The 13,819-nt window shown below is 30.6% G+C and overlaps 1 protein-coding gene across 3 annotated transcripts in view; it reads left to right on the top strand.

Annotated features, from left to right (window-relative positions):
• Positions 1-13,819, top strand: part of LOC143232511 (protein CIP2A-like) — a 67,853-nt gene that overhangs the window by 44,293 nt on the left and 9,741 nt on the right. For all 3 annotated transcript variants that reach the window (XM_076468074.1, XM_076468075.1, XM_076468076.1), the window contains 4 exons: positions 3,213-3,331; positions 5,069-5,291; positions 6,017-6,079; positions 7,196-7,306. In XM_076468074.1, coding sequence (XP_076324189.1) covers positions 3,213-3,331; positions 5,069-5,291; positions 6,017-6,079; positions 7,196-7,306 — 516 coding nt within the window. The remainder of the gene's footprint in view (positions 1-3,212; positions 3,332-5,068; positions 5,292-6,016; positions 6,080-7,195; positions 7,307-13,819) is intronic.

Below are 13,819 nucleotides of genomic sequence, written 5' to 3'. Positions count from 1 at the left end.
CATGCTACTTGTATTATACTGTTATTATACTATATACTTGTATTTATCCTGAGAGTGATGGGATTGGACTGCTAAATAACAGAAGATTTGACAAGATGTGTACTGTGAAATAATTCTGAGTTTTCTGACTTTGAGTTCATAAGAATGAATAAAAAAGACTGAACAGAATATAAAATACAATTGACAAATCTTTATTACAAAACAAATGAATTGTTTGATCTTTTCTTACTAAATGCTGGACTGTTGCTTCTACTGGATTGTAAGTTTGCTACTTTTTTGAGATTGTGTGCCAGACTATTCAAACCTAACATTGCTTACTTCAATAGTAGTATCATGTATCCAGAATGATTAAGGTTATCCATGTGAATTTTCATTCTCATTCAAACTACAGGGAAGTCATAACCTCATAGCATCATCTTGATACCATGGGCAGACGTTCTTGCAAAAAGTGTAACATTACAGCAATAACTCTTGTGAATGGAACATTTATTACCTCTAGAGAAAGATAGAGGAACTAAGACAGCTGGAATAAAATTAACTTAATCTTCTTGACCATATGTTATGTGAAAATTGCACGTACATACTATAATAACTTTAAATTAAAAAAATACTATATTAAAATAAGGTATATTTAAATACCACACTTTTGCTACACTTGATTTTCAACACAGTGTTTTCTTAATTGTGCAAGCCTACCATATTATTTGTATTAGTGTGTATCTAACCTCTGTGAATTTTTTATAAAATTATGTATGAATGTGGATACACTGATTTTAAATTTTAATAACATCCATTTGTTTAGATAGATTTTGTTAATGCTATCTTATCTTAATTAATAATAGAATAAAATGCATAATTGTGGATATTGTGTATTTTTGGTCAAAATAAGTATTCAAAAATTAAAGTTCCCACGTTAAGCTACACAAAGCATAGCTACAATAGCATGTTTTATTTTTTGCTAGAAGCATTTTCTTTAAAAAAACTGGGTATACTATATAATAGTTAATAATATATTGTTTGAGTGTGAGATGTTATGAGCATGAACAGTTAGAAGTTTTCTTTATTTTTAATTAGCTTTTGTATTTCAGTCAACGCATAAAATTTGAAAATAGTGATTATATTATGTAGATGTTCCCAAAATTACCATATTACTTCAAATCTAAGACACGCCTCTTTTCACATTTTTCTGAACTGAAAATTATGGTGCATCTTAATTATTTTCACTCTTCAAACGTCTTGAAAACATCATTTTCCCCAAACAACAAAGATTTTCAAAAACATCTTGCACTAACAAACAGATTGGACTATATTTTAAGAAGTACTTAGCTTAGAAAGACTAAGAAAACATGCACAAAATGTCAAATTTGCTGATGTCTGCACCTCTAGCAGCATAGTTGGATATCATTGCCCTCACTTTTGTCCGACTTTCCTGTTATTCAAATGCTTTTTTATTGTGTTTTTTAGTTTTATTGCATTTTTCCCCATGCAAAAGCATTTTATGTACAATGCTGAATTTAAAAGAAATGTTATTTTGTGTACTGAACAGATTGGGAATTGTGCAGTTGGTAAAAAGTATACAGTGAGTGAGGCAAATGTACCTCATTGACAGGGTATGAAAATCAAGTTGTTTTCTTGCAAGAAAAGTACAGTCATTTTTTGGCCCAAGAGAAGGAAGACATCCTTAATGCTAAGAGAAAAGGAATGTGCAGGAAATGGTATTTTTTCAAGGCTTGTTGTGGCTGATGTAAGAAATTTATGAAAAGAGAAGGTTTATCATTACAGCAAAGGACAACAATTAGTTAAAAGTTGCTGTCAGATTCTGAAACATATCTTATTGAATATCAACATTACATTATTGGTCTACACCAAAGGAGTAAATGTTCCCTGAACCAAATCTATAACACAGATGAAACTGCAGTTTTTTTAGATATGCCATGCAACTACACTGTAAATGCTAAAGGAAAAAACAGTTGACAATCAGAACTACTGGTTATGAAAAGTTAAGTTAGTGTCATGCTGTGTGTAACTGTAGATGGAAATAAATTACCACTATATGCTATATTAAACAGAAAAACATTGCCAAAAGAAAATTTTTGCAAAGATGCAATAGTTGGTGCACAAAACAAATGCATGGATAACATCAGAGTCAATGGAAGAGTGGTTTGGATGTGTATGTGAACTTCGGCCTGGTGCATTATTAAAGCAACAGAGCATGTCTGTAATGGATGCATTTTATGGCCATCTGTGATAAAATCAAGTGCAGGTTAAGGAACAAAAACAGTAATCTGGTGATAATTCCTGGTGAAATGACAGGTCAGTTACAACCTCTTGGTGTGTCCATTAACAAATCGTTCAAAGATTGTATCCGTAAGCATTATGATGCTTGGCTGAATAAAGACAATCATACTTTGGCACCGAGTGGCAAAATAAAAAGGATATCAGCATCAACAATGGTGGAGTGGATTCTATCATCTTGGAAAGAGGTGTCAAACAATATTATTAGAAAATCATTTTTGAAATGTTTATCCAATGCGGAAGGTGAAACACAAAATGATATTTTTAGGGACAACAGTGAATCAAGCGATGAAAATGCTTGAACTTCAGAATATAACAGTGAGTCAGAAGAAACATCAGAGTAACATTCTGATTAAATAAAGTAAGCAGGAAGAAACATTATTGCAATGAAAAGTTTGAATTTCCTAAATATTTTATACATTTTGTATTTTAAATACATTATTAACATGTTTGATTCCTTAATAAACTCTTTCAAAACATATTTACTCCTTTCTAATTATCATCCAAGTTTCTTTTTCCTGAAAATCACTTTTTAAAAGTGGGGTGCATCTTAAACTAGAAGTAATACAGCATATAGATCCAGCTTTAGATGTCTTTTCTTCAACTAGGTATTTTACCATTATTGTCTGTTGATTTGAACCCTCAAACCCCATTTTATTTGATTGTTCATCATTTGTTATTTTTGGAGTGGTTGTCTAATTAAATTTTAAATTAATTGAACACAATGTATTTTTTTCTCGCTTGCTAAATTTATCACAACTGTTATGTTATTTTCAGATATGGAAATATGTATCCTAATATTAAAGAATTAAAACTAATAATTATTCTACATTTTAGTTACATTTTTTACATATACTTAAGACAGGCTTCATATATTATTTAACATCAGTATTGTTCATTGTGGTCGTTTGATCTAGGATTCTCGTCTCATACAAGTTTTAGCTTTTGCTTTGACCTCAACTTCCAACAGCAGTGTTCAGAAAGCACTTAAGATTGTGATACTAGGATCCCAGTTAACAGCCTTTTCTAGTTTACTGTAAGTAGCATACTAGCATCAAATTGTTTATTTCAAGTTATTTAACTAGCCTAAACCTCCAATAATTGTTTTAAAATTATGCTAATAATTGAATTTCATGATTTTTATCAGATTCGGAACAAACAGTTTTGTTTGATAGCAAATGTGTTTCATGTTAGTACATATATTTACATTTGCTTTTAAAGAAAATAAAGTTCAAATTTAGATATGATTTGAAACAAGTACATAATATGTATTATACATGTTATTCTTAACTAGAATATTTAGGAATATTTTGTTCTCTTCACAAGTGAATAATGTTTTATCGGACAGCTATAAAACTCAAACATTTTAGCCCAAGTTCAGTTACTTATATTATTTATTACATTAAAAATCCAAACTCTGCAATACAAATTTTACAGATGTTTAAACTTCACATAACAGTATGCAAATAATAAACATGTTTGCCATCAAAGCCCTCAAGTTTGAAGTCCTATTCTCTCAGATATTTGATCACATACAAAAGAACTAGTGTATCTAACATACAATTCACTTGATAGTGTTATAAATTAGTCTTTATGCATTTGAAATCTAAAACTATTGTTTTCTCTGTTTGTGTGAGAGAAAACAAAATTTTGATTTTTTTTTTAAATTCATCTATTATATTCTTGGCCAGCATAACCAAAAGCATTTTGAAGCTTGCTGGTAACTCTGAAGATGACAAGAAAATCATCCATTGATTTAACACTCCTACGAAAAGTGGGGCCTAATAGGCCCCAGAGCAACTTGAAAGGTTATTAATATTAGGCTAATAAATTTGTATTTAAATGAAATTGCCATTTCATTTTATTCATTTCATCAATGTGGAGCCTATTAGGCCCCACTTTTCGTAGGAGTGTTAATATTGATAAGTTAATATCACTTACCATGGTATAACTGTACATCTTTAAATCAGTTCTCTGTCCATTTTAAAAACTTTTAGGCCTGTTATGGCCAGGTAGGTAAGGCACTTGATTCACATTTGAATCTTTATCTCACTAAACAAGATTGCCCTTTCTCAGCCCTGGGGGTGTTATAATGTGATGATCAATTCCACTATTTGCTGGTAAAAGAATAACCAAGAGGTGGTAGTGGATGGTGATGACTAGCTGCTTTCCCTCTATTCTTCCACTGCTAAATTAGGGATGGCTAGTGCAGATAACTCTTATGTCGAGTTGTGTTAAATTCAAAACAAAACAATTTTAACCAGTATTAGTATGTACTATGTACAAGTTTCTAGATGTGAGAATTAAGTCTTAGCATTTATTTAAAGTGTTTATTTCTTTTATACATTCAGCATTAGTTTCTAAAAGTACCTTGCAATCTCAGTTGTTGTTTTCTTCTTGTTTTACTTTTAATAGTATTATCAAAGCATTTTATTACTTGCATAACTCATGCTTTAAGTCAACTTCCAACAGTAATATTTTAGTTTTTATAGATTGTGCACCTAGAATCTTTGTTTCAAGTGTTTTCTGATTTACATTAAATTGTTTAAGTACTTTTATAGTTACAATTTGACCTTACATTTCTGGCACATTTAAAGTATCAGATGACGTGTTATTTTAAATTCTAGGTCATTGACTAGAAATTTAATTGCTGTGTATGCCATTCTGTTTTTTTTAAATATTTTCTTTGTTTTAGTGTATACCTTGCTAATTTGAATTTTTGATAGACATTGTGTATCTCAGAATGTTTTTTTACAAAGTTTTTTTTTCACAGTCTTGGAGAAAGTATTGCAATGACAAATGCTAATCACAGTCACTTACAAGAATCACAGACTGAGTTACTGGCTTCAAATCTACATGTACGTAATGATGTTCATTTAGAACATTCAAAGTCCTCTCACCGAGAATCAGTTAAATCCAGTAACATCTACAACCGCCGTTGTTCTATAGACAGAAACATTCAGTCTCTAATACAGAAACTTGAGAATGGGCTTGATGTAAGTAAATATTTTAGTAATACAGCATGAAAATTGTAACACTGTTAAAGTAAACAAAAATGAATTATAAAGGTATTTAGATGAAAATTATTTGGCTTTAGTAAAATATTTTTCTTTCTTTCAGTTTCTTTTCTGTAATTTTGACTATAGAAATCGCGATGCGTTGTGGTTTTGTATTTTCTGAATCATGAGATTACAGTATTTGAAATTGTTAGTTAAGTTCTTCTATTAAATTATTATGAGACCATTGTTAATAAATAGAAAAATAAAATCCCTGAAAATGACTTCTTCAAACATTGAAGAACCATAGTAAAGGAGTAATATAATGCTCTCAAGATAAATTATTGTAACTGGAATTTTTATATTTCACTTTAAATAACACTTAAGACTTTTAAGTTGAGAAATAAGGTAAAATGGCAGAACATTTAAATAGTAACAAATTTTGCATTGTGAGTTTTTAATCTAATGCTGTGCAAACCATGGATGGGAAGAAGTAGAACTTCTCATGAATATTTCTTTTTGCAATAGTAAATTAAGATGCTCATCAAATAATAAAACTTTTAATAGATGAGTATATCAGCTGTTAACATTATCACTCACAATGGTGAGCTTAAGGGTAAAGTAATTAGTAATTTATCATTAAATAACGTTTTCCTTGCAGTGGATGAAAGAATAATCTAAATATAAAAGTGATAATAATATGTGATATTTTGACTTGTACACAGATTAAAGATCTGAAGTCCTCGGAAATCATGGATATGTATGAACACAAGATTGCAGGTTTAACAGTGAGTTTTCTTAAATCTCCTAACATGCATTATTGAATCAATAAATACAAGTAACTACATGTTTTTGTGACCATGTTTGTTTGTTTTTTACATATTCAATGCATTTACCATTTATAAATGCCAAATTTATTCTAAAAATGAAAGCTGAAAATTATTTAAGTGAACCTTTAAAATTGAGGATTTAAAGAAAAAGTTAAATAGATTTTGCAATATTAGTTTACTAGCAAAAGTACCAAGCTTTGCATGGGTTATTAGGTTGATATATTTTTGGCAAGTGCATGAAATTTATAATGAAAGTAAAAATATCAATCCAATTTTAAACTCAAATCATTTCTGAATTAAGGTATTTTCTGTTATACCACCAATGTTTTTATTTTAAATTGATTCAATTAATCAATTGATACTAAATTAAGAAATTAACAAATATTTTTCCTTTTTTTATATACATTTGATATTTTACTTTCACTACATAGACAAACAACATTAGGTTGTATTGTTGTTGCTAAGCAACATGAAATAAAAACCATTGTTAGATTGCATTGTTATCAAAATGCTCTGCCTTTTTTATATATTAGAAATTGTTAATCCAACTAATGTACTACAGAGTATTTTAGAAGCCATGAGAGCACAAAACATGTAGAAAAGTGATAATACCCACATGCAAACCCTTGGTATTGGTGCAAAATTTCATGTTTCTAGGCTCTTTTCTCTTGGAGCTATGGTGATCACACACAGGCACACCTTTTATTTTTGTAGATAAACAGAAGCTGTAAATAATAGAATGGAACAGAAATTTTTTACAATGTTTTCTTTAAATGCATGTTTTAATCAATTACAGAAGAAAAAATTCCTCCACAGAATAAGAATGCTGATTTTCCCATTTGGATGGTAAAAGACATATAGGAAAGTTTGTTGCAAGTGTATATTTGAAAGCTCTTCTTAAATTGTTCTATATTATATTGGTTCTGTGTTGGAAGGTTTACAGGTATTCCATATTTTTACAAATATTCTAATTTTTAGCTTCTACATTTTCAGTTCCAATACTAAAACTTTGTAGTTACAAAAGAAAAAAACATTGGTTATATAGTTATTGGCCCATTTTCTTGTCCCTCTTAGCTAAAAGAACAACAACTTCAAGACCTAGTGGAAGCCAAATCGGCTGCTCTTCAGCAGTCTGACAAACTTCTCAACCAATATAGGTGTCGTCAAGCACAAAGGGAAGCAGAGGTGGGTGAAAAGTTGCAAATATATATTGTTCTACAAGTTGTTTATACACAATTCCCACAGGTCTTAGAAAAATAGAAGGAAAATACAAGTTTCTTCTCCAAATGAGTGAGAAATAATAAAGAAGTTAAGAAGCAGTGTTTTAAATATGTATTAACTGTACACTTGCCCTTATTAGTTGTGGTTAAAATGATAGTTAAGATATAAAATTAGTTTGCTTTTGAAAAATATCCTTTTTTTTAATTTTGTTTTCTTGGTTTTAGCAAACACAAATATAAAATTAAAAATGGGAAGTGTATCTTGTGTTGATAAACTGGTTCAAGAGTCTGTTGTAGCTAATAATTGACATTTTTATTCAGTTTTTAACTAGAAAGGATACTGTCCATTACCAGACTAAGTCTTCCAAACCTTCAACTTGTTAATATAAAAGTCTTGTCAGTGATATTGGCTGATTATTAGTCAGTGTCTGTTAAGTCTGAATCTTTAACTGGTAGCTAACTTTCCCTACCACTCTTTGTGATCCTTTTTTTATATTTAGCTTTGGAAAAATTGAAATTATTCATTCATTAAAAATTTGATTTTTAAATACATATTATCTATCTTAATCTTAATGCCATGAAGTGATAGTGTAGCATAATGTGCTAAATTCCCCTAGGTTTTTGTTTGTATTATTGTGTATTTTATTGATTTTATGAACACTTTGGTGAGAAAGTCAACTTGCTTTCTGTTTGTTAGTAATTATGTTGGTTAATATGAACACTTTCTAGTGACTGTAATACATAATTATGGCATAATGAAAGGATGAAATAAAAAGAATCTTAGGAAGTCATTCTAAATTGTTGAATAAAAATATTTTCTAAAGTTCAAATAAAGAGTTTATCTTCATGCTGTGGTCTTTTTTTCTATTTATGAAATTTATAACAGACTGACTGAAAAATGAACTTTCAGTTATGATACTGATAAACTTTAAAAGCTCCTGTAAACCTTCTTAGTTGTCATGGGAAAGTCCTGGAATTTTGTCAGCCTGAAACTGGGAAACAATATTTATAAAATAAAACGAATAACAGTGTTATAAATCCAGAAAATGTTGTGTTTACATTTAATTTCTGTATAAGCTATTTATAAGCTTCTTGACATGTTTTCACCCACCAACAGAGGAAAGGATCTTGTAGTGTAAGTATATCATGAATAATTATAAGTTTCAGTGAAAGAGTACTTTAAAAGCTATTCACGGTATTTATGAGATTTCCTCGGAAACTAAGACCAATTGTGTTTCATAATGTTATATTTTTTAAAATATTTTCTTTCATGACTTGGTAGAACAGTTTGTTTTCGTTAAAGTTATCCAAAGATTATTGTAATAGGAATAATCTGTAGTGTTTGTTTTAAACTTTTTGTAGTAATACTTTTAATGTACATATCCTACATTTTTTTTTCACAACAAAAGAAAAAATAGTAGTTTTGGTGACAGTGTCAGTTTTAATTATTGTTCATTGATAGCTAAGATGCTAACTATAATTAACTCAGAAGTTGATTGCTTGGCAGAAGGAAAAAAAAGATTATTGTTAAAATTATTGTAAAATGATAAGATGTTTTTAAGTTAAACATTTAATGTTTGTTTTGAAAAAATAGACACATTTATGATGCATAAAATGCATTTTTATCAGCTTTACAGCTTTGATATTGGTGTTTCACTTCCATGTAAAACATTTCTCTCAAAGAAAGCTCTTTTATTTTTTTGATCTTCAGTTTTGGGTTTGTTAAAATGTTTAGAATTTTATGTGAAATTATTTTCCAAGAATAAATTACTTGTGGTAAAACATTTGCATGAATATTCCATATATTTTGTTCTGAAAAGCAAAATACATGGGTGAAATGTGCTGCAGATGAACTTGTAACTATAATGACAATCAGTTTATTACATTCTTTTGTTCTTAATTTACAGAGTATTATTAAACATGTTTATATAAAATTAGATGCAAACAAATACATTACTCCTTCTTTATCCAAAAAAAAGTTCTTTAACATGAAAGTGAAAGTAAATAAAAACATACAAGAACATTGACTTGAAATTATTGTTATATAATATTCAGACCCTTTATTGCAGTGGGGGTCTTTTTTTTTCTTCCTTTTTTTTCTATAAATTGATATTGTATTCCAGATGATATAGGTAAAGTTGCTTTCTTATAAAAGGGACTAATGTACCAGTAACACTTCAATCTTAGGATAAGGAAATTGAAGAATAAATGGTTATATCCATACAGGACTTGGATATCTGGTGAAATGTTAGTTGTGTAGGTTGCTTGAGTTGATTGACTAAAGCCTTTTTGTCCAAAATTTTACATAGTTTGCGGCAGTTTTTAAGAATCCCAGTCTCAGTAAGTTTTAGGATTCATTCTTGATTTTGTGATTTTATTTGATATTTGAAGAGAAGTTTCTAAAAGCTGGAATTTTTTAAGTAAAAAATTTTGAGAGGAATATCAGATGGATTGACTAATGACAGCAGGTTCATTCAAAAAATAAGACAGTGATTGTGAATATGATTACATTACTGGATGTTTTTTTTGTGTGTAAAATAATAAGACTAGACATAGTTGGTAGAAGTGAAAAACAACTTTTATTAATATTTTACAAATAAAAAAAACAGTGAACTCACTTCCTCACATGAAGAGACAATTGCTGTCTTTCAAAGCCAATTTACATTGCATTAAAGATTATAATCTTGAAGAATGTTTTCACCAAAAATCTCCAAGAAATCATGTTTGGTTTTCTTTTGGACTCTACAACATCTCCTCATGACCTTTGTTCTCTCACAGCATTGATTGACTGTTCCATTTAGACAATGTCAACTTGGCCAGTAAAAGATATTACAATGCTAACATTTTCAACCTTAATGCTGTTTTTTTTTATCTATTCTTGAACAGAATAGACATTATGTACTCAAAACAACAGAGAAACAAAGCTCTCTCAGTGACTTTCTTGACCATGTATTTGTCCTAAAGCTGCTCATAAACCAATAAATGTGAAATTTTTTAAACCTATACTACTAAAGTAGATCAAAAATGTAATGTTGTTTTCTGCAATAAAAAATATGTAATAACATTTCAAATGCTTTTAATTCTCTAGTTTAAAAAGATTATTTTTATGATTTATATCAACAGTTATAGAGGAAAGTTAAACATTATAAGGTAAGGTATTCTATAGATTTTGTAAAGAATTTCAGCTGGGTATTATTTTTTCAATTATATTAAAAATACTACTATCATAATTTAGTGTAAACATCCATCAACAGTGAAAAGTGATGACACTGCCAAGAATTTTACTGTGTATGTATATTATTTTAGTGTTATATAAAATACAGGCATGGCATGGTCAGGTGATTAAGACACTCGACTCATAATCTGAGGGTCACGGGTTCAAGTCCCGTTGCACCAAACATGATGCTCAGTCCCACTACTTGTTGGTAAAAGAATGATCCAGGAGTTTGTGGTGGGTGGTGATGACTAGCTGCCTTCCCTCTGGTCTTACACTGCTAAATTGGTGACGATTAATGCAAATAACCCTCAAGTAGCTTTGCACAAAATTCTAAAACAAACAAACAAATTATATAAAATACATGCTATTCCACATCTTGATTCAGTTGGTCTTACTGAGAAACAACTTAGTTTAACTTAATGCATTTTTCTCGCCTACTTTGATGCAAGACTTTACTGGTGTTGCTTATAGTCAAAGTGTTTGTACCTGAAGTAAGTGATATCTAATTAATGTAGCAGAATTAAATACTCAAATAAACTTGTTCATACATCATATATTTATAGTCAATGAATTTATCCAAACATGAGCACTTGATTTTCTAATTGCACAAATATTCTGTTTTCATGTTTTTTGCTAATGTTGTGTTGTAAGGGTTATAGGCAATACAGCTAGTGTGCTGCTACCAGAAATAATTATCATAGGTTTTCTCAAACTAAATATGGCATTGTGTTATCAGATTTAAAGAAACTATGAAACCCTGGCACTTTTTACAGAAGTGCTAAAGTTTTTAAAATTTGGTTTACCATACTTCTTGTGTTATACATGCTTTTTTTCAATACAATTACATTCTTGTTCATTATCTGAATTTCAGTTAACCTTACATACATGGATGTAGGCCAAAGTGGGCATGTAACAACCTTTTATAGAGTGCCATTCAACACTGTATTATGTATGTGATATCAGAATTATTAACTGTTTATTTTATCGTACATTACTGATTTCGCTATAGCTTGTTCCAGAGGATAGTAAATACCACATACAGAGTACAGGAATGCTGACAAAAGCTGTACATATGGATTTGGGAGATTACAGAGTTTATTTGCACAAAATATGCAAATCGTACTGTTGACAAAAGTATTTCTGTTTTTCAACTAGCATTCTGAGTCAGACTGTCATCAGTTTACAGACATATCTTAAGTACAAGTACTTTTCTAACATATCTAATTTTTTCTGCAAAACAGACTTGTACATTTGACTAAAAGTTTGCACATTTCATATAGATATACGTAGTAAATTGAGTAACTGTAATCAATATTACTTCTCCAATACAATGTACCAACACTTTCCATGTTCAGTTAACTGTGAAGCATCTGGTACCTTTCTTTTCAATGATGAGCATTTTAACTGTAAATGTATGTTTCAGGATTTACTTTAACTGTAAATGTTACTTAATTGTTGACTTATTTTAATATTGTAATAATGTACCTCACTATATCTGTGGTTCTGTTTATTTATGTTTTTCATATGTAAACAAAAATATCTAATACAGTGGTTCTAAACCATGTTGGAGGTACTGAACCCTAGAGGTTTTGTACTTGCAGTCACTGAACTCTTTGTAATTGGAAAAATAAAATATGATTTTTTTTCAAATTAAAAACATAGGTAGATATTTTATTAGTGCACAAAATGGAACATAATCAGGTACACACAATATCTTTGTGTTCAAAGAACAAAACCAACAAAACATGAATTTCACATAAAAACAAAAACATAACTCAATGAATATTTACTGCAAATCAATGTGACTTTTGCTGTTGCTTTTCATAGACAAGTTCAGAAATGCACTGCTTCATCTTGGCAATTGCCACTCTCATATCATTTTTGCAACAAAATCTGTTCCTTTTCTTTGCTTTTATGTCTACCATCCTTGAAAAGGATTGCCCACAAAGATACGTTGTAACAAACGGTGTGAGTATCTCAAGGGCTTTCTTAGCAATAAGAGGGTATGCTGCGATTTGGTGACACCAAAACGTTGAGAGCGTTGTTCTGTAAAGTTGCTGTTGAACCTGGCTCTGCTGAAGTTCAATGATTTCATCGAGGTATTCATCATTAACATCTGCTGTCACAACACTAAACGTGAACGACTGTTTCACCTATGCTGGATATGACTCTCTGGTGGGGAAGTATCCATCGAGAGACTTTGGGAGTTCATCTAAGTGCATGGCAATTGCTTGCTTCAGTTCCCCGTGTACAGAAATGTCTCCGATTTCAGACACATCTTCGACCTTACATAAACAGTCATCCAGCAGGGGAAAGTTTGCGAAGTTATCATTCTCTGTTCCTCATATCCATAACAGTAGCTTTTTTTGAAAAGCCTTCAGGTTTTCTTCTGCTTCAATGATGTTGACTTCACCACCCTGCATCTATTGATTGAGATGATTTGATAGCATTGAAGATATTGGCTACGTACGCCAAAATGAGAATGAACTCATTTTTCGAAGCAATCTGCATGACAGTGTTGGTGCTCTTGCAAAAACAGGGCTAATTCCACATGCATGGCAAAAACACGATTCACCTTTCCCTGGGATAACCACCGAAGTTAGAATGGTACAGAAGTACCTCAAATTCAGAGCCTATTTCATTACACAGATCTTTGAAGATGTGATGCTTCAGGGCACTATTTTGCACAAAGTTCACACATTCCCTTCAATTTTTAATACTTCTGCCAGTTTTGAAGGCAAGGTTTTTGTTGCCAATGCATGCCTGTGCAGAACACAGTGCATTACAATGATGTGTGGTGCATCGGCTTTCACCAGCACACCAAAACCACAGTTTCATCCCAGCATGACTGGCGCTCCATCTGAACAAACTAGAGAAACCATATTCCACGAAAGATCATTGTCTCTGAAGAAGTCATCCACAAGTTTCTTCATGTCAGCTGCCTTAGTTGTTGTTGTAAGAGGCTTACAAAATAAAAAACCTTTTTTTATCTCGTCATTCTTCACATAGCTCACGAATACAGAATACAACAAGCTGGCTTAGATTGGAAATGTCAGTGGTCTTGTCAAGTTGATGGCTGAATTTTGAAATCAGATCTGCAACTGCTTGAGCCAAGATGTCATTGCTTATGTTATCTATTCTGCTGCTGATGGTGTCATTTGAAAGAGGAATTTGGGATAACTTATTTTCAGCAGCTTTTCCCAGTATGATATTCACCATCTTCAACACATCTGTTTTTACAAGTACTTCACCAATGATGTG

This window comes from Tachypleus tridentatus, chromosome 11 (genome assembly GCF_004210375.1).
Source record: "Tachypleus tridentatus isolate NWPU-2018 chromosome 11, ASM421037v1, whole genome shotgun sequence".
NCBI classification, from domain to species: Eukaryota; Metazoa; Arthropoda; class Merostomata; order Xiphosura; family Limulidae; genus Tachypleus; species Tachypleus tridentatus.
Note: the sequence above shows the minus strand (reverse complement) of the source record. Positions and strands in the feature narration are given on the sequence as shown.